This window comes from Sciurus vulgaris, assembly GCF_902686455.1.
Source record: "Sciurus vulgaris genome assembly, chromosome: 11".
NCBI lineage: Eukaryota > Metazoa > Chordata > Mammalia > Rodentia > Sciuridae > Sciurus > Sciurus vulgaris.
This window is the reverse complement of record NC_136472.1, coordinates 103,879,603-103,906,361: the sequence shown is the minus strand read 5'-3', so window position 1 is coordinate 103,906,361 and position 26,759 is coordinate 103,879,603. Positions and strand designations below refer to the sequence as shown.

General features: G+C 33.7%; 1 protein-coding gene across 1 annotated transcript in view; it reads right to left on the bottom strand.

The window, feature by feature from the left end:
• ATM (ATM serine/threonine kinase) overlaps positions 1-26,759 on the bottom strand; it is a 143,107-nt gene that overhangs the window by 77,122 nt on the left and 39,226 nt on the right. The window contains 18 exon segments of the mRNA XM_079101572.1: positions 44-176; positions 1,095-1,259; positions 1,794-1,968; positions 4,856-5,055; positions 5,483-5,609; positions 10,410-10,525; positions 12,397-12,643; positions 13,682-13,703; positions 13,706-13,850; positions 15,115-15,288; positions 17,458-17,578; positions 20,517-20,647; positions 20,770-20,845; positions 21,641-21,796; positions 21,902-21,984; positions 24,253-24,449; positions 24,773-24,944; positions 26,639-26,728. Coding sequence (XP_078957698.1) covers positions 44-176; positions 1,095-1,259; positions 1,794-1,968; positions 4,856-5,055; positions 5,483-5,609; positions 10,410-10,525; positions 12,397-12,643; positions 13,682-13,703; positions 13,706-13,850; positions 15,115-15,288; positions 17,458-17,578; positions 20,517-20,647; positions 20,770-20,845; positions 21,641-21,796; positions 21,902-21,984; positions 24,253-24,449; positions 24,773-24,944; positions 26,639-26,728 — 2,530 coding nt within the window.

Below are 26,759 nucleotides of genomic sequence, written 5' to 3'. Positions count from 1 at the left end.
AAAAGAAATAGATAGAAATAACCCATGACATTAAAATAAGTACCCTGAGATGCTCTCATAAGGTCCATCATCTGATCTTTATGTTGTTCTAGTTGTCTTCGAAGATCCTTTAATCCTTCAAGCCTTGTCAATGGAAGTGCATCATAATCACTTACTGCGAGAAAATGGTTAATTTCCTGAGAGAGAAAATTAGTTACAATGTAACATGCTTTTAACAGCTTACTGGATAAGTTTGTAGAATAAAATTTAATTATTAAAGAAAAAAATTAGTAAGTGCCTTTTAAAGACAATGACTCATAAACCAAAGTAGAAATAAAGTTCCTCTTTCACTTCAAATCCTATAATGTTTTAATCCTTTAAATTCTAATAGATCTAACAATCTTTAGATTCTAATGGATTCTCATAAATAAATACACACACACACACACACACACACAGATTTCAAGACTGTTACAACACACTCAAAGGGAAAAGCTTGAATCTGGTAATTTTACATGTTAATGTTTTCATGTAGCTATATAATCAAACAAACTAAGTTTAAAATTATAATAAAATTTGTAAGAAAAAATATATAGTTTTGAAGTTTATCAAGATTAAAAATTGAAACACTCTTTAAAAAGCTAAATATCATCTGTAATGCAAACATAAAATTGGCCCTCAAAGGATCAGGTAATTTTGAGGTATTAATGGACCAGATTGTTTTTTTTTTTTTTTTTTTTTTTTTTTTTTTAATTTTCAGTGCTAAGAACTGAACCCATGGCCTTGAACATGCTATGTAAGCACACTTCCACTGAGCCACATCCCCAGTCCTAAACACAGGTTTATGTGTATGTTAAAATCAAGAATATTTTATATGACATTCCTTAAATATTCCAATTCATTCTTTACCAGGAAACTTTGGTATCTATACTTTAAATGCAATGCAAAGAGATGCATTAAGATTCATTTTTTTATTTCTTAAGAGGCTAGATCTCACATGTCTTTTTACAATTAAAATATTTCAATTTTTACCACTAGAACATTAGAGGTTTGTAAGAATCACTACTCTGTATGCTTTCTAATACCAAATAGTAAGAAGAGAGAACTCTTATTACCTCCAAAAGTGAAAAGGGTCCTCTACTGTATTTGATATTCTGCTGAGTAACACGCAAATCCTTAAAAACAACATGGTCAGGAAAAGGATCTAAAAGCTTAATTGTGAGATAGAGGTTTTCATTATCCTTGTTATCTATCACTAAATACTTCAGCAAGTTGAGTACCTAAACATAATTTAAAAAGAAAAATTAAAAAGAAAAATTAAAAGGGAAAAATCTATAATTATATTTCAGAGTAAAACAACCAAAATCCATTGTAATAAATGATAAAAACTTTGCTAACCTAGTTCACATAAAATATTCTAATTACTTGTAAGATACCAACTTTTTTAGTTTTTGTGCTTTCAAACAACTCCACAAACATGTAAGGGACTGTACAAGGTGGACACTGACATATAAAAATCCCCATATTAGTGAAACATTTTATATAAGTAATATATCACACAAAATCATAATGGTGTAAACTACTATCCCAGTTTTGACTACTTCTACACTTCAGTGTAACAAACAAAGCTAAACAATAATTTATTAGATCAAAATCTAAGTAATCAATCTATGCAACTGATTACAAAGATTAATAATGTCTTCCCAACTATTTTTGTAAAAACATTTTCATTAAAATTACTAACTACACCAAGTAAAAATAATATTTATCAACATATCTCAAAATATCTTTTTGAAGATGAATTGGAAAATTACCTGTTCTTGAACCTCCACTTGATCATTCACAAGGGGTATAAGGGTACCAACAATAACATGAAGATGCTTTTCTAAAGCATCCTTACAGTAAGTCACTGCTGTCTGGCAAACCTGACCTAATAGGTCACAACAAAGGGAGAAGCTGCGTAATGACACATCCATGAAATATGAAGGCCTAAAAAGAAAAACAACAGGTTCTAGAAAAGTACTTTGAAACAGAATCATTCAAACATCATTTTTAGTCAACATTTCTAATTTTGATAAGGCTTGACATAAAAGTTATTCTCATATCTAACATTTCAATGGCTCATCAGTAACACATAGAAAATGCAATATTAAGCTCCGAACCCAAAAGAAACATTGAAAAGCAGGCAGAACTATCACAATCAACTACATTAAACTCTGTTAAAAAGTCAAAAGTTTACAGCAATCAAGAAAATGCTAAATCAGTAGAGCAGAAGAAAGGGAACGGGAAATGAGGAAGGGAAAGAAAGAGGAAGTACTGGGAACTGAGGTAGAGCAAAATATATTCCATGTATGCATGATTATGTGTAACTACAATGCACTAATCAAAAATTTAAAAATAAAAATAAAACTTAAAAAAAATATGCAAAATCAGAAAGGCAACCAAAAAACTGTAGGAAATCTCTGTAATGGTTTTAACTGTCCTTTCCAGTACTCTTCCCTGCTCAGCAGCAGTCACGAAAATGGCTTACATCGATTCATGGTGGTTCTTCAGGAAGCAAAGAGATCTTATTTGCAAACTACTATGTAAGTCTATTCTAACCTGACTGGGACCTGTTTAAAGGATTGATACAAGGGGTTTGGCTGTTTCATTTAAGGGACTTTCCTCAGGATTGAAAAGTTGAGGGCACTGCTTGAAACTTTGTAAAGTTAACTAATAACCTATAGCTGGATAGAACAAAAGATTACTATTGAAACATATAAAACGGGGAGAGTTTCTCCAGGAAGTTCAGAAGTAACCACAATTTAGGAAGAATTTAGAAGGCCACACACAAGCCCAAGGTTAGACGTTTGCTCAGAAAAGACTACAGAAGACCCTAAACTTTTACTTGGAGGTGCTCCCACAGCTCAATGCAAGTTGGCTAGTGTTGAAGGGGAGTATCAACCCCTTCCAACTGCAATTAGGAAAAGTTTTATTCTGTCCCTCTCATGTACAAGCCACTCACAATGTTCATAGCTTTCAAGGAACTCTCTGTGGAGCACTATCAAAACACAAACCAAGAATGAGAGCCTGCAGCAACCACATAAAGGAATACATTCTGCAAAAATAGTTGGTTACTGTTATGAACTGCTATAGCATCCAGCAATAAAAAAGATAAAGAAGTGGAAATCTGGAAAAGAAGAAAATGTGATTTCTACACTGATTTCCACACTGAATCATCTACAAATAGAAATGGCCAGTTTTCAGCAACAAAATTACAAGGCATGCAAAGAAACAGGGAAGTATGGCCCATTCAAAGGAATAACCATTGACAGAAATGGTTCCTAAAGAAGCTCAGAGACTGGACTAGAGAGAGATCAAAATAACTATCTTAAATGTGCTAACTTTAGAAATGGATGAAAGTTAAAATACAACATATCAAAAATTATGAGATGTAGGTTAGAGGTCTGTAGCTCAGTCGTAGAGCACTTGGCTAGCAATGGTGAGGTCCTGGGTTAGATCAGCAGCACCACCAAAATAAAAAACAAACAATGAGACCAGGTATGGTGTACACCTGTAATCCCAGGGGCTTGGGAGGCTGAGGCAGGAGGATCAAGAGTTCAAAGCCAGTCTTAGCAAAAATGAGGCGAGGTGCTAAGCGACTCAGTGAGATGCTGCCTCTAAATAAAATACAAAATAGGACTGGGGTTGTGGCTCAGTTTTCAAGTGCCCCTGAGTTCAACACTTGGTACCAAAAAACAAATAATAAGATACAGCAAAGGTAGCACTGACAAGGAAATTTGTACCATAAACACTTCCATCTGAAAAAGCAGAAAGATCTCAATTCAATTACCTGACTTTACTTCTTAATGAAATGGCAAAAAAAGGAAGCATATGAAATCCAAAACTAACAGAAGAAAGGAGATAATGAGAGTGGAGATAAATTAAGAAAAACATATTTTAAAAGAACTAACAAAGCCCAAAATGGGTTCTCTGAAAAGACAAGTTCCACACGATCTCCCTCACACATGGGCTATAAATAAGTTGATCTCACATAAGTTGGGAACTGAATGGTGGATCCCAGAGAACAGGAACAAGAACAGGAACAGGAACATGAACAGAATGGTGGATCCCAGGGAACAGGAACAAGGATGGATGGAGAAAGGCTAAACAATGTATACTAACTTACAGTCAGACAGGAGTGGAAGTTCTGGTGCACTATTGCACAATAGGGTAACTACAGATAACAATTATATACTACACATTTTTAAAAGCTAGAAGAATTTTGAATGTTTTCATTACAAAAAAATGATAAATATATGAGATGGATATGCTTACTTTCTTTTTTTTTGTTGTGGGGGAGGGAGTACCAGGGATTGAACCCAGGAGCACTCAACCACTGAGCCACATCCCCAGCCCTATCTTGTATTTTATTTAGAAACAGAGTTTCACTGAGTTGCTCAGTGCCTTGGTTTTGGTGAGGCTGGCTTTGAATAAGAGATCCTCCTGCCTCAGTCTACTGAGCCACTGGGATTACAGGCATGCATCACCACACCCAGCTGGATATACTTACTGATTTCAACATTACACAATGTATATATGTATCAAAACATGGTGTACCCCATAAATATGTATAATTTTAATGAATTAATTTAAAAATTGGGGCTGGGGATATAGCTCAGTTGGTAGAATGCTTGCCTCACATGCACAAGGCCCTGGATTCAATCCCCAGCACTACAAAAACAAAACAAAACAAACAGGTAGCTGTAATATACATATAAAAAAAGCAATATTTAGAAAACCATACTCTGGCACCTACCTCTTAGAAGCATATGAACTTTCAATTAAAAGAACAAGATAGACAAACTGCTTATATATTGGTGAATATATTATTTACCTTTTGTTGACATAGTGAATCAAAGTATAAATAACATCTCGAAGAACAAAGGCCCAAGCTCCTCCTAAGCCACTTTTTATATCTTTTAGTAATAAACTAACAAACAGGTGATATATCTTAAGAACTCTGTGCTTTTTATACACATTATTTGTCTCAGCTGCTTGCTCGCATATGGCTAGAAGAATTTTCTGAAAGGAATCCTAGAAAATAAACATACAGTTAAAAACTTTAAATTTCATATACTCAGTTATAACATATATTTTATATTATAGTACCTAAAATAACAATTTAAATTTAGGTTGACAGTAAACGCAAAACAGTGCATTAAGACAATTACTATCTTAACACAGAAGAAAGCTACTGCCAATTTATTTAGGTTTCAGAGTAAATTACAGCTCATTCTGATAAAAAAATGTTCCCTTAAGTGTCACAAAATTCCAGCCTCACATGTAACATATTTTAGCTAATGCTAACAAATACATCAATTATAAATTTTACAAATGATTTTTCTTTTCAAGTTATAAAAAAAATATTTCATTTGCTTACTTTCCTTTCTTCAAGATACACTTACATAGATTTTCTACTGAAAAAGAAATTTTCTCACCAAGGGTAGAAATGTATACTTACGGGATTTCTGGAAAGAATTTCTAAAATGCTCTTAAACTTGGTTTTATGACAATTGCTAATATAAGCAAATGTTGCTTTAATCACATGTGATGGAAAATAAGGTGGATTAGGAGCAGGATCCAAATCCCTAAAAAATAGTTATAGGAAAAAAATGCAGTCATCATTTTCATACTATCAAGAAAAAAATAGGTTTTGTTCATAGAGCATTAAACTTCCCAATGAAAATTTAGGTAGGAACACCCTAATTTTTTGGGAGGCGGGGGGTGGGCATGGATTGAACCCAGGGGCACTTAACCACTAAGACACATACTAAGTTTTTTTGTGTTTTATTTAGTGACAGGATACGTTGCTGAGGCTGGCTTTAAACTCCTGATCTTCCTGTCTCAATCTCCCAAGATGCTGGGATTGCAGGCATATGCCATCATGACCAGCAGAACCCCCAAATTTTAAAACTACTCTTCTATTAAAAAAACAATACTTTTATTAAATTTTTTTATATTTTTTTATTTTTTTTATACTTTTAACAAAATAAATAATGACATAGTTCATAAATATCAGAATATCTAAATACATTTCACCCTGGGACTTAATCTTAGATTATTTGCTTAAAATCAATTGCTAATCTTTCATATAGTTAATTGGCAGCTCCACAAATGAGCCTTAATATTACCTCACTTCAGGTTTGAGTTAAACTTCTACTAGTATTATAAAAGCAATGGTATTTTAAGCTAAGGCAATCTAATAGATTGGCAGCTAATCAGAATGAAATTACATATGTCAAAGTACTCTGCTTGATATTATTACTGTTATGATTTGGATCCAGAATGTTCCCCAAAGGCTCATGGGTTGAAGAATTAGTCCCCAATGCAACACTGTTCAGAGATGGGACTTTTGGGAAATAATTGTATCATGAGGGCTCTGATGCCATTAGTTTATTAATAATTTGATGGCATTATTGGGAAGTGGTAAAAACTGAAGGAGGTGAAAGAGGGCATCCCTGCCTTGTTCCAGTTTTTAGGGGGAATGCTTTCAGTTTTTCACTATTTAGAATGATATTGGCCATGGGCTTAGCGTAGATGGCCTTCACAATGTTAAGGAATGATCCCACTACCCCAATTTTCTCTAGTGTTTTGAGCATGAAGGGATGCTGTATTTTATCGAATGCTTTTTCTGCATCTATTGAAATAATCATGTGATTCTTGACTTTTAGTCTGTTGATATGGTGAATGACATTTATTGATTTCCGGATGTTGAACCAACCTTGCATCCCTGAGATAAAACCCACTTGATCGTGGTGCACTATCTTTTTAATATATTTTTGTATGCGATTTCCTAAACTTTTGTTGAGAATTTTTGCGTCGATGTTCATTAAGGATATTGGTCTGAAGTTTTCTTTCCTCGATGTATCTCTGTCTGGTTTAGGTATCAGGGTGAAATTGGCTTCATAGAATGAGTTTGGGAGGGTTCCCTCCTCTTCTATTTTATGGAATACTTTGAGAAGTATTGGAATGAGCTCTTCTTTAAAGGTTTTGTAGAACTTGGCTGAGAACCCACCTGGCCCCGGACTTTTCTTTGTTGGTAGGCTTTTGATGACCTCTTCTATTTCACTGCTTGAAATTGATTTATTTAAGTTGTGTATGTCTTCCTCATTCAGTTTAGGTAATTCATGTCTCTAGAAACTTGTTGATGTCTTCGAGGTTTTCTGTTTTGTTGGAGTATAGATTTTCAAAATAGCTTCTAATTATGTTTTGTATTTCACTAGCGTCTGTTGTGATATTTCCTTGTTCATTCCGAATTTTAGTAATTTGAGTTTTCTCCCTTTTTCTCTTTGTTAGCGTGGCTAAGGGTTCATCAATTTTGTTTATTTTTTCAAAGAACTAACTATTTATTTTGTTAATTTTTCCGATTGTTTCTTTTGTTTCAATTTCGTTCAACATTGTTCTTGAGACTCTAGCCAGAGCAATTAGACAAACCAAAGAAATTAAAGGGATACGAATTGGAAAAGAGGAACTCAAACTATCCCTGTTCGCTGATGACATGATTATATATTTAGAGGAACCTGGAAATTCCACCAGAAAACTCTTAGAACTCATAAGTGAATTCAGTAAAGTAGCAGGTTACAAGATCAATGCTCATAAATCCAATGCATTTTTATACATAAGTGATGAATCTTCAGAAAGAGAAATTAGGAAAACTACCCCATTCACAATAGCATCAAAAAAAATAAAATACTTGGGAATCAGTCTCACAAAAGAGGTGAAAGACCTCTACAATGAGAACTACAGAACACTAAAGAAAGAAATTAAAGAAAACCTTAGAAGATGGAAAGATCTCCCATGTTCATGGATAGGAAGAATTAATATTGTCAAAATGGCCATACTACCAAAAGTGCTATATAGATTCAATGCAATTCCGATTAAAATCCCAATGATGTACCTTACAGAAATAGAGCAAGCAATTATGCAATTCGTCTGGAAGAATAAGAAACCCAAAATAGCTAAAGCAATCCTCAGTGGAAAGAGCGAAGCAGGGGGTATCGCAATACCAGATCTTCAACCCTATTACAAAGCAATAGTAACAAAAACGGCATGGTATTGGTACCAAAATAGACAGGTAGATCAATGGTACAGAATAGAGAACATGGACACAAACCCAAATAAATACAATTTTCTCATACTAGACAAAGGGGCCAAAAATAGGCAATGGAGAAAAGATAGCCTCTTCAACAAATGGTGCTGGGAAAACTGGAAAACCATATGCAACAGAATGAAATTAAATCCCTATCTCTCACCCTGCACAAAACTCAACTCACAATGGATCAAGGACCTCGGAATCAGACCAGAGACCCTGCATCTTATAGAAGAAAAAGTAGGACCAAATCTTCAACTTGTTGGCTTAGGATCAGACTTCCTTAACAGGACTCCCATAGCCCAAGAAATAAAAGCAAGAATCAATAACTGGGATAGATTCAAACTAAAAAGCTTTCTCTCAGCAAAGGAAACTATCAGTAATGTGAAAAGAGAGCCTACAGAGTGGGAGAATATCTTTGCCACTCATACTTCAGATAGAGCGCTAATATCCCGAATCTATAAAAACTCAAAAAACTCTACACCAAGAAAAAATAATCCAATCAACAAATGAGCTAAGGAAATGAACAGACACTTCACAGAAGATGTACAAGCAATCAACAGATATATGAAAAAATGTTCAACATCTCTAGTAATAAGAGAAATGCAAATCAAAACTACCCTAAGATTTCATCTCACCCCAATTAGAATGGCAATTATCAAGAACATAAGCAACAATAGGTGTTGGCGAGGATGTGGGGAAAAAGGTACACTCATACATTGCTGGTGGGGTTGCAAACTAGTGCAGCCACTCTGGAAAGCAGTATAGAGATTCCTCAGAAAGCTTGGAATGGAACCACCATTTGACCCAGCTATCCCACTCCTTGGCCTATACCCAAAGGACTTAAAATCAGCATACTACAGAGATACAGCCACATCAATGTTCATAGCTGCTCAATTCACTATAGCCAGATTGTGGAACCAACCCAGATGCCCTTCAGTTGATGAATGGATAAAGAAACTGTGGCATATATATACAATGGAATATTAGTCCGCCATGAGGAATGACAAAATTATGGCATTCGCAGGCAAATGGATGAAATTGGAGGATATCATGCTAAGTGAGATAAGCCAATCTCAAAAAGCTAAAGGACGAATGATCTCGCTGATAAGCGGATGAGGACATATGGGGGGGGGGTAGGAGGGGTTAGTGTTAGGGTTAGGGTTAGGTTTAGGGTTAGGGATAAGGAGGGTGGTAAGAATGAGGAAGAAAGGAATGTATAGAGGGAAAAGAGGGGTGGGAGGGGAGGGGGGAAGGGAAAAATAACAAAATGAATCAAACAACATTGCCCTATGTAAATTTATGATTTTTAATTAAAATTAAAAAAAAAAAAACAAAACTGAAGGAGGTATACTGAGCTGAAGGAGTGGATCCTTAAGTATGTGCCTTAGCCTCCTTCCTCTCCCCTCTAGCATCATTTCCCCCTTTCCCCACTCCTCTCTCTGCTTTCTGGCTGTCATGAGCTGAGCAGTTTTTCTCTGCTATGCCTTTCCACCAGGATGATCTGTTTGCTTTAGGCCAAAAGCAATGGAGCCAGGCCAAAACAGACTGAAATCTCAAAAACCATGAGCCTTCTCTTCCCCCTAAGCTGATTTTATCAGGTGTTTGATTTTTCACATTAACCAACACAATTACTATTTTATATGTTTAGCATGGTAGAGCATATAAAAAAGTAAAGATATTTTCTTTTTTTGGTACTAAGGATTGAACCCAGGGTTAACCACTAAATTTTTATTCTGAGAAAGGGTCTCAATAAGTTGCTTAGAGCTTCACTAGGTTTCTAAGGCAGGCTTTAAATTTGTGATTCTCCTGCCTTGGCCTCCCAAGATGCTGGGGAGGTGGTGCCACCACACAGTAAAGGGTATTTTAAAGTAGCTTCCAGTCAGGCCAGGAAAATAACATTCAAATGCAACCAAATGGGGTCATATCCAAATTAAACTGTGCACTAAGGAGTATGATTCTGACATTTAAGGAGCATGATACAGAAAAGGTGCTCTAAAAAGTTATTAATGATAAGAAAAGAATCAGGAAGCCTATGGATAAAAAAATTTCAAAACATAACAGATGGCATAATGCTCAAATATTACAAAAAGATTGAGAAGAACAAGTTTATTGAATTTGCCACCAAACAGTTCAACTAGAAAGAGAAATAAGTGTGGGGAGACTATGGTATAAAAGTTGATAGGTAATCACTTCAGATTGAAGATGACCATTTTTTAAAAAAAATTTGTCAATCAATAAAAGTTCCTAAAGAATTTGCGAAGTTGTGGTTAGTTCTCTAAGTTTAAAATGTACATACCCTGAAAAGTCACAGGTTCCAGTGCTCTGGCTGGCACCAGAATCTGCTGTTTCATGTAATGACATCAATAACTCCACCACAATCTCTGGTAAGTGACTAATGAATAAATGATCAATCTGCAAGGACACAAAATTAAAATACATTTAATATTTTTGTATCTGTAACCTTTAATGTAACACAAAGGGCTTACATTATTAAGACATATAGCTAACTCTATCTTTTTCTTCTATTCAGCCAATCTGAAAAGAGAAAAACTAGGGAAATTCTACCAAAGCAAGCCTTCTTAATTTAATTATGTAATTTTGAAGAATTATTTCAACTGACTAAGACTTTGGATATACCATTAAATTCCTCAGACTGGTAGTTCTACCAAATTCCCTACTGATGTATACTGCACCTCAATCTGCATTTTACTCTTGATTTATACGGGAACTCATAGAGCTTTACTGGGAAGAATTCTCCAGGACTAGAAATAATGCCAACTTTGTGCCCCAAATGACTTATCCCCAGAATTCTACACAGGTGATATTCCAAATTCTGAGGCTACCTGCTACCTATATTCCTTTTCATTAATAGTAGACTAAAGCTGGGCATGGTGGCACACACCTGTAATTCCAGCTACCTGGAAGGCTAAATAAGAGGATCACCAAGTTCAAGATCATCCCAGGCAACTTAGCAAGAAACTCTCAAAAATAAAAAAAAGAACTGGGAATATTTCTTTATATTAGAGCACCTCTTGGTTCAAGCCCCAGTACCAAAAAAAACAAAAGGTAAGTCTGTTATGTTACACCTTAAATTAATGAATGAAAAGATAAGGGCTGACCAAACCTTTTTTACCTTAAAAAAAGTTAATGTTTTAATATAACATACCTCAAAAAATTTTAAAGTGTATATATTAATTTAATGTTAAAAACTGAGATTAGCAAAAATTTAACTTATGTCTTTAACCAAGAATGCTAATAAATTGTTTTTTAATTTTGGGTTTTTTCCCATTGGTGTTTTCAATCAGGGTTTAAGGTAAATGCTTTTCCCCCCTAAACCTACTCTGGTTTGACTACATTTAAAAAAAAAGTAGAACTAGGGATACTCAGAAGTATAAGCTGGAAGACTGAGCAGAAGGGGATAGAGGCAGAGTATTTCTCCCAAATTACATGTATCTTTCCCAAATTACATAACCTCTGAAGTGCTGGTATTCTGTTCCAATTCTCTTTTGCTTACCATCAGATAAAAAAAAAAAAAAAAAAAAAGACAAATGCTACCATCATAGTGTTTACATTACAGTGGAGAAGACTGAAAATCAACAATGAACATATTCAAAAGTATTGCTGGGCACGGTGGCACATGCCCGTAATTTTAGCGGCTTGGGAGGCTGAGAAAGGAGGATCGCAAGTTCAATGCTAACCTCAGCAAAAGTGAGGCACTAAGCAGCTCAGTGAGACCCTGTCTCTAAATAAAATACAAAATAGGGCTGGGGATGTGGTCAGTGGTTGAGTGCCCCTGAGTTCAATTCCCAATAACCCCCCACTCAAAAAAGAATATAGTATGTTAGAAGGTAAAAGTGTCAGGAAAAAATAAAAAGCAGAATATGAAACTTGGGATGGTACTTTTCCTTTAAAAGTAAATAAACTTTAGACTGAAGATGGACTCAAGATTTTCTATACACTGTTCAAGATTACTTGAATTTATCAACATGCATTACTCTCAATTAAGTTTTTGAAAGGCAAAAGCAATCAAATAATTTTTTCTTATTAAAAATCTGGTTTTCTTTTTCTAGTTATTTCTGATTAAAAACATTTTTAACTTATTTAAAGTCTAATCAAATGGAGAGAACACCAAACAACAAAACAAAAAATTCCTGAGTCAGCTAAATAGTGATGATAAGCTAAATTTAACTGTATAAATAATGAATAAGTAAATAGCCTTAAATTTTAAAGTTTCCATCTGAGATCATTTAAGGAAAAAAGGTAGGTAAAACTTGAAGACATACCTGTTTTCCCAATAGGTTTTCACCTTTAAGCATATTATAGACTATGGTAGCATTCTCTCTTTGCTGTGCCATTCTACTGTCTCCTACATCATCACAGGCAAAATAAGGAAGAATATTTACAAGAATCTTTGGGAAGCAGTCTATTAGAAGACTTTTCCAATCCTCTTGAATCTGATTAGCAATGGACTTAACCTCATCAAAATGACTTCTAATTACCAGATGTGGAATCAAAATCTTATAACAAGATCTAAAAACATAAAATTTTAAATATAGGTTATATATCTTTTCAAAGTAAAATTTACAACACAGTCCTTGAAATAATAAAGTGTTTTTAATACATGCAGCATTAGGCATGACTTTAGATCATTAAGCATTCCTACTTTAATTTTATAAAAGGAGAAATAAAGTTAAGTAAATTATAAAATCATATAAAAAAAAATAGCTTAGCCTATTACCACCCTAAAACTGTGATTAAAAAAGTGGGACTTTATATATATATTTCTTATATATAATCAACTTAATATAAATTTATAAAAATGATATGTGAAAGCAATTTATAAATTTAAAGAACAAATGTAAAATACTGTTATTGCCAAAAGAAATGAAAGGGCCACTAAATTTAGTACTGTCTGAAGATCCTTCTTAAAGGCAACGTCTACATTCAAAAAGCTCTATTAGGGACCTCACAAAATCCCTAGCACAGAGCATGTTCAACAAATAGATAAGAGATGCTGTTCCATAACCCTGATACCTAAATATTATTTTTCAGTTTTTTCAAACTTCATTTTCAAAATTTTCTGTTTTAGAGCCAGAAGTAGCAAAATGAATTCTTTCACATTAAACTTCTAAATCTAATAGATATGATAATTAAATACTCTATTGTCAAGCAACAGAAAAGAAATCAAGGCTGAAATAATCAGTCACTAATAATTTATCTTTGATCTTTTTCCCAAATGCAATATTAACAAGTAAAAAGTTGAAAAGGACTTCTAAGGTTTCTTTCTGTAACTTCTTTAAAGATTAAAAAAAAAAAAACAAAACCAAAAACAATGTGCAGAGGGTATTTACACAGCTTGCTCAAAGTTACACCGCTACTGACACAGATAGAACTAGATTCTAAATCCAGGGACAGCCTTCAGTACTTTTGCAAATAAACTCACTCAATTTTCAATTATGCAACCTCATACACATGTCTACGGATCTATAGGAAGTGGAGGATGGGGGAACTGCCAAACCCTGTTACTTCATTTTAAACATAATTCTTATATGCCATGCATCAACCTACCTATAGAAATCTTCAACATTGAGTAGTTTAATAAAATGAAAGGAAAAGAAGATAAGCTGTATTTGGTATCTTGAAGATTTAGCCATTCCCAAACCAGGTAATCTAAATGAGAAGCCATGAAGTCTTCTAAATTTCTATATCCAAAAGTTTCAGAAATTTTCTCCAAAACCTATACAAACACAAAAAGAAAAAAAAAAAAGATCCTTTTAGAAAATGAAAATAAATCATTTAAATCTTTGTTAACAATATTTATAGTATTCTGACTCATGCATTCAATTTCTCTGTATCTTTATTTCCTTGTCAATGAGAGGGATACTAAAAAATAAAATGTATTTAATACAATTGCCATAGTATCTGGCACACAGCAAACCCTTAATAAATGTTAAATAAATAAAAATATAAAAATATTAGTTTCCAACATCTGACTATATATCAAAGGAAGTTGTAAGGTAAAATTATTCTCAGTCTTAAACCCAAATTTTCAAAAATCTAAACATTATATACCACTTATAATAACTGTAAAGCATAATGGAATACTTAAAAAAAGAACTTAATACTGAGAGGTAAAAGGTTAACTCATCCAAGATTAATTACCTATAGGAGAGTCTACCATAAAACTCCATGGAAATCATGGTGATAGAATGAGAAATTGTATATCAGTCCATATTCATCAAATAAAAAATCTCCAACAGGAAGGATGAGAACTGCCAAAACATTCTGAGGTAGTGGAACAGGGAGGGGAGCCACATTCTTTAACACTGAGCTGATATGACTACAAGGTTTGGACCCAGTCCTCTTTTCCTAATCTTGTAACCTAAAACCCCAGTGTTCTGGCCTTGTTAGATCCTAATGTGTTACCCCAGAATCTACCAGGAAAAAACAATGGATACTGCTCTTGTCTCCATGTATTTCCCTCAATAAATGCTACCTCAGAGGCCCTAGTCTTGCAGTGACCCTTTCTGATTCAGAAGTGTAAGAAATCACACTGCATACAAATGAATATACCATTTTAAAAGTTAGTAAACTGCTTTCTAATATTCCCAACCGAAAAAATAAAATTGTTTCCAACCTTTAATTAAAAGTGCCACTTTAAAAATCCAGTTTTGGGCTGGGGTTGTGGCTCCATGGTACAGCTCTTGCTAGTATGCGTGAAGCACTGGGTTTGATCCCCAGCACCATATAAAAAAACTACTAAACAAAATAAAGGTATTGTGTCCATCCACAACTAAAAATATTTTTAAAAAATAAAATAAAAAACTAAAAATCTAGTTTTAGCTTTTTTAATTTAAGGTTATCTGAGGGGATGGGAATGCAGCTCAATGGTAGAGCACATGCCCAACATGTAAGATCATAGGTTTGATCCCTAGCACCACAGAAAGTAACAAAAAAATTATCCAAAGAAGAGTACAATAAAAATATCCAGACATACATACCTTTTTCACAAGGTGAGGTTCTAATCCATTCTCTTTCACAGATTTGCAAAGGGCAAACAAAGCCTGTTTTTCACAGACAGGGCTACAGTATAAAACCACAGCTATCATCATCAGTAAAACAGATTTTCTATTATAAATCTCATCCAAAAGTTCAGGGTTCTCAGCACTATGGGACTGCCAAAGAATCATAAAGACACTATTATAAATATTTAAACATTAAAAATGAATCAATCAAGCTAAAAGCAAAGTACTCCATGACAACATCTAAGTAGCTTGTGAATTTTAAGTTCTGTAGTGATAGGGTGACAGCAGAGATTTGAGAAAATATGTTCTCCACAGTAAGGAAGACTGTTCTTCCTAAGCTCTTTTTTTTTTTTTTTTTCCATTTTTTAATTAAAAATCATAAATTTACATAGGGCAATGTTGTTTGATTCATTCTGTTATTTCTTCCTAAGCTCCTATGGAAAGAATCAGCAAAAGAAAAAAACTTTATGGAGGTATAAAGTAATTTTTTTAAAATGGCAAAAAGAAGGTGAGAGTCATTAGAAGCTTCTTTTCAACTACCAAGTTTAACTCCTAGGTTGATTTTTATTTTTCTAATACCTTAATATATAGCACTTTGTACTTTTAAAAATACTGCCATCTATATTATCAAAGGGAACAATAAAATCATGCAACTAGATGGAATGATCTATGCTTTTAATTTAATTATCAATTACTTTAAAAATCTTAACAGGCTTCTCTTTTTTTTTTTTTTTTACTGGTTATATCTGATACAAATTTCTCTTCATATTTAGAAAATCTGCTGATCTTAGTTCTGTTTTTGACATAAGAGAAACTAAGAATCTAATTCCTCTACTAAATAGCAATCACTGATATATTTAAGAATAGCTATGAACTTTCCACTAAATTCATTCTTCCATTTATTCCTTGTAAGACACAAATCTATATACTCCCTAAAATCCTTGTTAAAAATCTCTTTTTAGGGTTGCAGGTACCTCAGTAGTAGAGTGCTTGCCCATCTAGCATGCACAAGGAGCCAGGATTTGGGAAAAAAAAAAAAAATTATTTTCAGTCAGAACAAAACTCAAAATTTTAGCATTCCTTTCAAAAGCACAGATCTAAGTTCTTTCATAAACTATGTTCAAGACAATATGCTTTTATTAATAAAGTATAAGAGAATTTGGGTTTTTTAAAAATATCTATCACAATGCTGATTCATATTGTGATCTTCAGATGTAAAACTTCTTAGGTCTATTAACGTAGAGGAAGAAAATGGGGGTGGGCAGGGAAAATACTGGGAAGTGAAATTAATGTTATATACATACATGTGCAAATATGCCAAAATTAAACCACTATTTTGTATAATTAGTATGTGCCAATTTAAAAAATTCTAGTTTTTTTTTTTTTTCTAAAACCTAGTTTGCTGGGGAATCAAACTGGGGGTCTCGCACATGACAGGCAAGCATTCTACCACTGAGTTATACTTCTAGTTCAGGTCTTCTTATAAATGAACTATCAGATCAATATTTTCCTGATGATGAACTAATTTAAAATGTACAGTATGTTATCTCTATTTAATTTTACACTATTTACACTCATGTTTCCAATCTACTGAAATTCTTTTCTCAATTCATATTGTTTGATTCAAATGTCCATTTCAGTTTCCTATTATCACAAATTTGACAGTCATTTAATTAACCAGCTCAAGTCATTTTCAGAAACAAATCAGGGCAAAAATAAATAAATATGATCATTAATTTTTACCATTTTAAGAAAAAATATTTGGGGCTGGGGTTGTGGCTCAGTGGCAGAACACTTGCCTAGCATGTGTGAGGCACTAGGTTTGATTCTCAGCACCACATACAAATAAATGAATAAAATAAACTTCCATCAACATCTAAAAAAAAAAAAAAAAAAAAATATTCTACAGAGAAATGTGAAAATCAAACATTTCACTAAAAAACAAGCTAATTTTGATTTTGTGTTAGAATCTTTCTACCTTTATGGTCACATAGTCTCTTAATTGGTTCTAAACCAGATCTTATACAAAAGAATTTCTTAAATAGAAAAAAAAGAAAGTCACTTAAACTCCCATTAAGTTAAATTTTGTTTTTCCCCACAAACACCCTAAAGATAAGCTTCAGCTTACAAAAGAAATAATAATTATTTGATCCAGTATGACCTATAAATAAAGTAATTTCATTCAAATCACAGTAGTCTTAGATGAGCTTTACATTGTAAATGACTGGACATAAACTGTCTTGTGTCAAGCTTTTGAAAGGAATATATAGGATATTTATAGAAAGCACATGATAAAAGTAAACATATTACTAAAATTACCACTTCTCTCAGTCCTTCTTGAGCTTTTAAATATGCATTTTCAAAAGCTGTTTGCTGAATCTTGAATGGAAGTGCTTTCAATAACCTGGAACAATCTCCTCCCTTCATATCCTGAAATAATCTTAAAAAAAAAAAAGCAAAACTGAAACAATTCTTAAAATTTCAAACCCTACTTTTCAAAGCATATTATAAAATAAAAACAAACCACTCTGTAATATATACATACTAGTACTTTCTTTAAGATTAAATCTGAGGAACCAGGGGGATCTAGAGTTCAAAGCTAGCCTCAACAACTTAGTAAGGCCCCAAGCAACTCAGTGAGACCCTGTCTCTAAATAAAATATAAAAAGGGCTGGGCACGTTGCTCAGTGGTTAAGTACTCCTAGGTTCAATTCTGGATACCAAAAAAAAAAAAAAAAAAAAGGTTAAATTTAGTTCATTTTGACAGGTTCCATCATCTGCTTAGTATTAAAACCCTAATACATAATCCCTTGTCTCCTTATAAGTGAAGAAGGTACCAAAATATCTTTTAACTACTGCCCAAATTTGAACAACACTGAACTCAAACTGCCAGAGAAGATAACTGTTCTCTTGTCAAACATCAGAAGAGTCTACAGACTCCTTGTCAACCTACTCTAATGTTTAATGATCCTGAAAGTGGGTAACCTAATGCCTTGATGATTCATTTAAATTTCACTTTGTATGATGGAGAAAAGTTGATTAGTGCCTTAAGCAAACATCCACATGTTTACGACAACTTTTTTTTTTTTTAATATTTTTTTAGTTGTAGGTGGACACATTTATTTATTTATTTTTTTTTTAATGTGGTTCTGGGGACTGAACCCAAGGCCTCGAGAGTGCTAGGCGAACACACTACCACTGAGCCACAATCCCAGCCCTTACGACAACTTTTTAATCAATTTTGTCCTTTACACATTTTAGTAATTTTTGTTATTTTTGATTCCTCTAGTTTCTCTATCCTCTCTCAAAAGAGCCCAACATTAAATATCTAACAAGTGAAAAACTCAAAATCAACAAATATTTCTTTCATATCATTATTGAATTTCTACTTTTTAATCTTAAGAGATTTTTGTTTTCTATGCCACCACTATACTGCTACATTACATTTAACTTATGCTTCTATGTAACTCCAGACCTTTAACTTCAATACATAAAGTTTTCTATTTTTACCCAAAAATTCAGTAAGGATTTTAACTACTATACACATTCACTAGCAATCCTTATAATACTCTACTGTCTTACTAAAGAGTCCAAAACTGAGGAATTAGACACAAAATCTGGTTGATGGAAACAGTATTGTCAGCACATTCAGATCCTGGATACCTTACTTTTAAGACTTATGTGATTGCTATGGCAATGTCCTTAGGGTAATCTTCAATTATTGGTCACTTCTGAATAGTTAAATAACTCAAATGACTTTGGCTTGATTTAACTAAAGTAGCATGTCATTTCTTTTTCAAATAATTTCACTTATTTTACCAATAGTTACCAAATACTTACAACATGCCAGATATTGTTTTACATGCTAAAGGTACAGCAATGAACAGAACAGACAAAAACCAATGCCTTCAAGGAGTTTATATTCTAGTAGAATAGGGAAATGTATTAAAATATTACTTCAAGTGTTGACATATGTTATAGAGAAAAATAAAGCAGGAAAGTGCTTTCTTTATACGGAGTGCAGCTTGCGGGGATTTATAGGTATGTTGCAATTTAGAGTTTTAAAATCACATGCAGTGCTTAGGAAATTAATATTTGTTTATTCAAGTACTCAAACTAATGGGCTGACAGATCTGACTCCATGAGAATGTCATAGGCCAGACTATAAGGGAAATGACTAAACAAACTCCATTTTGCTCTGAGACTCCATGTTATGTAGGAAATAAGCTTCTCCCATGGGAACACCCCGCTTCTGTGCCCATCATCAGTTACTTGGTGTGACATGTTTAATAATATACAATGGCAACTCCTATGTAGTAAAGAATTGCTCTCTTTTGATTCCTATTGCTCCTAAACAATGTACCATGTGAACAGTGATTGTGTGGATGTTAGTAACCATTCTTTAGTTTGTACCTAGGTAAGGGTCATTTTGACCCACTTCCCCCTCTGTTGATGATTTCATGATGTTAATGTGTAATTTCGAATCATAGCAACAGACACTTATGATTAATGTGATTTTTGGTATAAGAATCCCTACAACCCTGTGGTCATGGCTGTTCTCCCAATAGCCATTTTTTGGGGCATTGTGTGAGACAGTCAGCTGGCCGGCTTAATAAAGATTCTCAAATTTGGACTTCTCAGTGGTGATCCATTTTTCTTAAGTTGTGCCCCATAACGAAACATAACAGATCCCTGCAACAGAATAATTCCAGTGCCAAACCATATGTACACCCCCACAAAAGTATAACTGTGATTAGAACCATGTGAAATATGCTATCATTTTATAAATTCACATAAAATCTTGGTAACATACAGACTTTCTACACTTCTCATAAGTGGTAGTGTACACTTAACACAAATCAATGGCTTATCTATGTTAGCAAGCTACTTTACTTCTCTGAGCCAGAGTTTTCATTTTTAAATTAGAGAAAATAATAGCATCGAAGTGATCGAACTGTCAGTATTTTCTCTACAGCATTTAAGAGAAAATATAAATGCTAGGCATACAGTATATTAATATATATATATATTTTAAATTTCATTTATAAATAAACAAATATATATATTTTTTTGGGTGGGGAGGGATACTGGGGACTGAACTCAGGAGCCCTCAACCACTAAAACACATCCCAGCCCTATTTTGTATTTATTTTATTTAGAGATGGGGTCTCAGTTGCTTAGCACCTCACTATTGCTGAGGCTGGCTTTAAATCTGAGATCTTCCTGTCTCGGCCTCCCGAGTCACTGGGATTACAGGCGTGTGCCACCACGCATAGCTGTTACTTGCTGTTAATATCACAACTAGTAGTTGTGACTGTGCCAGAAATTGCACTGCTATCTACAGCGTTCAAAACATTTCAGGAAAATCTAACCATTACCTATTAATTGACTCTGCGGCCAACATGCGAACTTGGTGATGATCATCAGCAAGAAATTGTGGAAATACTTCATTTACAGGGAAGTCTTTTCCCATTACATTAAGAATAGCCCATTTTGAATAAGGATCAGCCTAGTCAAATGGGAAAAGAGAAACTGAGGTTAAATATGAAACTTTAAAAAGAAAAATCACTAACAGAATTGAAGTCTGACTTAAAATTTTAATGATGATCTTAATCATATGAAATAACTCACCTCGAGCAGAGTTTTAAGGCACTTCACAAGTGCCATCCTTACAGAGAATATGCACTTCTTTTCTTTTGTTAGATGCCTAAAATCAAGTAAAAATTTTCCATGTCAAATAATCATTCCAATAAAAGCAGTCACAAAAATCACTAGATATTAAGGTTATTATAGGTTACTTCCAAAATTTCTTTCTGTGCTACTTAATTATCATTTACGGAACATGCCAAAGTATTTGCCTTCCCCAAAATTCCAGCTAAAAGAAATCAGTTTGAAAATGAATTCATTTCAATGTATATTGTTTGTCTTATACAATTATGCCTCTATTTGGAGCTATCATAGTTGAGTTACCACATTAAAAACTTACTAATGAAAGGACATTTTTAAAAATGTCATTTTGGGTTCTTATATCAGAGATTTCAAAACCACATTCTACAATAATTAGGAAGTCCTTATCAAATAGTCTGAGGGTGAGGGTGCTAAGTTATATATATGTGCTCTTCTATAAGCATCATAGTGTTATTTCACACCATTACAATATGCATGAAATACCAGCAACAAGGCCAATTGGTACATTCTGGGACAATGAACAATTCATTTAAACTTACTGAATTTTTTTAATTCACCAAACATGTCAGATTTTAAATGACTCCAAATGAGCAGAGAAATACACTCAATAGTTGGAAAGTCAAGTTCTATGAAGAAAAAATTAAGTTCTTCAAGCAAATAAGGGTAAACATAAATTACATTATTTTATTGTTAAAAGATGCACATAATCACACAGAGAATCAGAAGAAAACACTAATGTGGAATGCAAAGTTTGAATCTGTATCCAGAGGAAGCAAAAGAAAATTAACAAATCTACCAAACAGATTATACCTACCAAAATGCTCCAATCACTGTAAGGAACTGTCCTTGAGCATCCCTTGTATGCTCACTGTCCATATTGCCTTGACCGAGGTTTGTCACTATAGGAAGGACATGGTTTAAAATTGTTTTACAAACATCTTGGTCACGACGATGCAAAGAACACACATTGCTGTGAAAGAAAAAAGAATTAAGTTTTACAAGCTTAGTAGAACCCATCAGCTGATAAATCAGTTGATAAATTTAAGGTGGACGTAATGTGGTTTTAATTTCTTACGATAGTGGCTTCAGAAGATCAACAACATCTTCCATTGACAAAGGATGTTCTTCTCCAGGAAGTTCCTTTAAAAGTACTAGGTACTAAAATGATATAGGGGGAAATAAACCAGCTTTTTTATCATCTTTTATTTTAAAAAGCATAAATATGCACACATACATCCAATTTAAATATAAATTCACATGCACATGTACACATACACACAAAGCTGCAAATATTTTTAAAAGGGCATATAAAAAAAGGTCTTTCATATCATACAACTGGATTCAAATTCACAATGTACGCATGTATGGAATTGACACAGTAAATCCAATTAATCTGTACAACTGAAAATAAAAAACTAAAAACATAAATGCCAGCACAATAACGTTAAGTTGTACATTATAAAAACCTGGCCTTATATCCTGGGGTCTTTGAACCCTCACCTATAAAATGGAGACAGGTCACTTATCTGGCCACATAACTGTGAGGATTACAGAAAATAACCATTCAATAATTAATCATTATTATCACTGTTGCAATTAAGAGATAAAGCAAGAATCTGAAACTATATGATGTCTCTACACTCCCAAAATAATGAGAGTAAAACGGCTAAAAACTAATCAATTAATAAATTTTGGAAAGCAGAAATAACCATAATCATGTGCAGGAAAAAAGTCAAAGTATCCTGATCTACCTTCCTATATGGCAATCATGTAAGGGGGAACATGGTATGATGCAATGATAGTGAGAAAACCAAGCTCAGAGGCACACACATGTACACCCAGTTACTCAGGATACTGAGAGAGAAGTATCTCAAGTTGAGGCCAGCCCCAGTAACTTAGGCCCTAAGTAACTTAGTGAGACTGTCTCAAAATAAAAAATACTAAAAACTAGATTGTAGCTCAGTTGCAAAGCACCCCTGGGTTAAATCCCCAGTAACGAAAAAAAAAAAAAAGGATTAATAGTGATAACTAGGAAACCAGTTTTTTGAGAGCTGCCAAATATTTCCTATGTACACTAGGAAATATTAAGAGATTGTTTTCTCTTTATCATCTGTATATACAAAAATATTTCTTATCACTCGTCATATATTAAAAATGAAAATTAAATGATTCTTTTCTTTCTTTTTTTTTCCTTGTGGCACTGGGGATATTACCCAAGAGTATTATACCACTGAGCTACATTCCCAGACCTTTTTTTAAAAAAATTGAGACAAGGTCTTGTAAGTTGACCAAGTTAGTCTTGAAATTGGATCTTCCTGCTTCAGCCTCCCAAGCAGCTGGAATTGCAGGTATGCAGTACCATACCTGGTCCTTTTCAATATTTAAATGAGAGTTGCATGTGATGGTACTGAATATCTTGAAATGACTTTAAACATTAAAGCTTCAAGAAAAGCATACAACCCTTTCCTTGGTCAAGGTGACAGACTTGACTAGAGAGTCTGAAAACAGGACTCCGACAAGGCACAACCAAACCTGTTTGCCTGGGCTAGAGGTTCAATGCATATGTTCATCAAGGATGGGAACATGGCCAAAATTCCATCGGGGACTCAATCTGCACGTTTGCCATAATGAGGAACTCATCAGGCATGTCTGCCAAATTTACATAACTGAAGACATAACCTGGGGACCCAATCAGTAGCTACTCTGCGACAAAGGCTCTACCCAACTGTTCATAAGAACTGGGTTTAAGGCGATATTCCACATGGTCAGAAAATCAGTTCCATATAAGGTTACTGAGTAAATTACTACATGTATTGATGATGAGTAAATTACCACATGTATGAGAAGCCAGGATTCTTTACTGTCATAAAAGGGTACTATAAATTGGGACAGAGAAAAATAAACAAACCCTTTGGTAATAAACTAGAATTGAAGAGATCTATCAATAGTCTCAGGTCCAAGGCAAAACAAAAATTCAAACATAATGTTATGTATATTTTTATAGTCAAGGTATATTTATTTCTTGATCTAGTCCACAATAACTTACAATAGTTATTCCTAATAGAACTAAATCTACCCAAAATAACCAATTTTTAATGTTTCAGCATCTATTTAAATTTTTTTCACAGCACAATAAAAGAAAAGGTAAAAGATGGGTGGGATTGCATATGTCTATATTTCCAGTCATTGAGGAAGTGGAGGCAGGAGGGCTGTTTGAATTCAGGAGCTCAAGGCCAGCTAGACAACATAGAAAAACTTCATCTCCAAAAAAAAAAAAAAAAAAGGGAAAAAGTATATTTTACAATCAGTCTCAGATTCATTTCAAGTTTTCAAAGGCACTATGTGATTCTTAACATGTCAGGTTATTTGTATTTAGTCAGCAACACCAGAAAGAAATGAAGAATTTCTTTGTGCTACTTGACTCACCATGTGGACATGAAGAGATTTAGTAGGATCTAGGATGCTAGAATCAATTAGCATTAACAGTTTTCTCCGTATATCAGCTGCTCTAAACGATACAGTATTGGCCTGAGATGCGGTTACACACATACACAAGAACTTGAGCATGTCTAAAAGAAGTAGATCTTGCTTTGACAATTCTTCAGCTAATGGATTCATGGCGCCTAAAAAAAAAAAAAAAAAAAAACACTTCATTAACACTAAGAGAGGGGCACGGTAGTCATATACATTGAATACAAATTCAAACATCTCTCCAACTTCCCACTATGCAAATAATCTATCATGTGATTATACTTCTTTATTTTAAATTCTTCCCAAGAACAAAACAAAACTAGTTAAGTTCAACTAAAAATCTGAAAAATGGAAAGTATACAGTAAATGAGCAATCCTAACAGACTAAAGAAAAATAAAAGCATAAAGTTGACACCAGTGAGACCTTTTATTATAAAGAGGTAAAAGAACTCTCAACTAATAAAGATGTATTTACCAATAGTACTTTGGCTCTCCCCAGAATCACTTGCATCGCTCACACTACCAACAGGGTAATCTTTAAGAAGATCCATGGAAGATGAATCCTTCACCTCCTTTAGATTTTCATCAGTATCATCTTTCATTGAGTCTATTTCTCCATGGTCAAATGGCTTTTTGATAAAGGATGCCTGCAAACAAGAAAAATAAAGATATTCAAGTTGACTTCTATGAGAAGCACAGTGTAGTTAAAATTCGCCTGATCCAAAATTCAAAAGAAAATGGGTATATAAAATATGTCTAGGTTATAGAATAATACATAAATTTTTAAAATAACTTCTTACATAAAGAAGTTCAATCGTTATTTCATTGTATTCGAATACTATGTCACCACTCTATACCCCATAAATACCTTCAACTATAATTTGAGTATACAAAAATTAAATTTTAAAAAGTTTTATATAATACCCCAAATTAGCGGGGATGTGGGAAAAAAAGCATAAACTGCTATGACTTTTGGAGGATGACAACATCCCTCAAAAAGTAAAATCCAAGCCAGGTATAGTGGCATGCACCTGAAGCACCTATAGTCCTACCTCCTCAGGAGGCTGAGGAAGGAAGACAAATTGACCAGGAGTTTGAGGCCAGCCTTTGGCAACATAGAGAGACCCTATCTTTGAAAAAAAAAAGAAAGAAGTAAAATTCACTTTCCTTTTGAATAAGCAAGTTCCTTACTAGAATTTTTCCTACATCCTTTAAATGGGTATTTTTATACGTAATAGATATCCAAGTACCTGCAATGTGCAAAAGGTACTGTTTCAGACAACAAAAAAAGGTACAGTGTAAGTATAAACCCAGTTATATAGAAGAAGAAAACTATCACAATAAAAACATGTTGCCTGTTTGGCAATGTTATGTGTTTGTCAGATTTTTTTTTTTTTTTTTGTGGTGCTGGGGATCGAACCCAGGGTCTTGTGCTCGCAAGGCAAGCATTCTACCGACTGAGCTATCTCCCCAGCCCTGTTTGTCAGATTTTTAAAGATGACAGAATTATTTTTAATTTTGCTGTAGGATCACACAGAAATAGTTATAAGCCTGGATGATTAGTCCCCAATTTTTCAGTCTATTTTTTATTGGGAAACTAAAACCCAGGAACTATCCGAGGTATTGATATTAAGAAGTAATCAAAATTATGGCATTTACAGGCAAATGGATGAAATTGGAGACCATCATGCTAAGTGAGATAAGCCAATCTCAAAAAATTAAAGGACGAATGATCTCGCTGATAAGTGGATGATGACACATAACGGGGAGGGTGGGGGGAGTTAGTGTTAGGGTTAGGGTTAGGGTTAGAGTTAGGAAGGGGGACAAGAATGGAGGAAGAAAGGACTGTTTAGAGGGAAAAGAAGGGTGGGAGGGGTGGGGGGGAAGGGAAAAAATAATAGAATGAATCAAACAACATTACCATATGTAAACTTATGATTATACAAATGGTATGCCTTTAACTCATGTACAAACAAACAACATGTATCCTGTTTGTTTACAATTAAATAAAAAAAGAAAAAAAGAAAAGAAAATAAGAAACAACAACAAAAAAAAAAACAAAAAAAAAGAAGTAATCAAATATATTTCCCCCAAAACCAAATAACTATTTAATTTTCACATTTATAAAAATGTAAGTTGCTGGGGGTTGGGGCTCAGTGGTAGAACATTTGCCTAGCACACATGAGGCACTTGGTTCGATCCTCAGCACCACATAATGGTATAAAAAAGTTTTAAAAAAATGTAAGTTGTTATACACTGTGATACATATCCCTATTTGCTATTTCAACCAAAAAGGGAAGCTTAGAAACAATGCAATATGGTTGCAGAAAAGCATACTTACTAAACTTTTACAAATTTCTGCAATGTCGTTCATCAGCTTTGATGTTAACAATCGTAGGAAAAAGCCAGATACAATCTTTCTTGGATTCTGCTATAATTGTGACAAACACAAAGAATAAAAA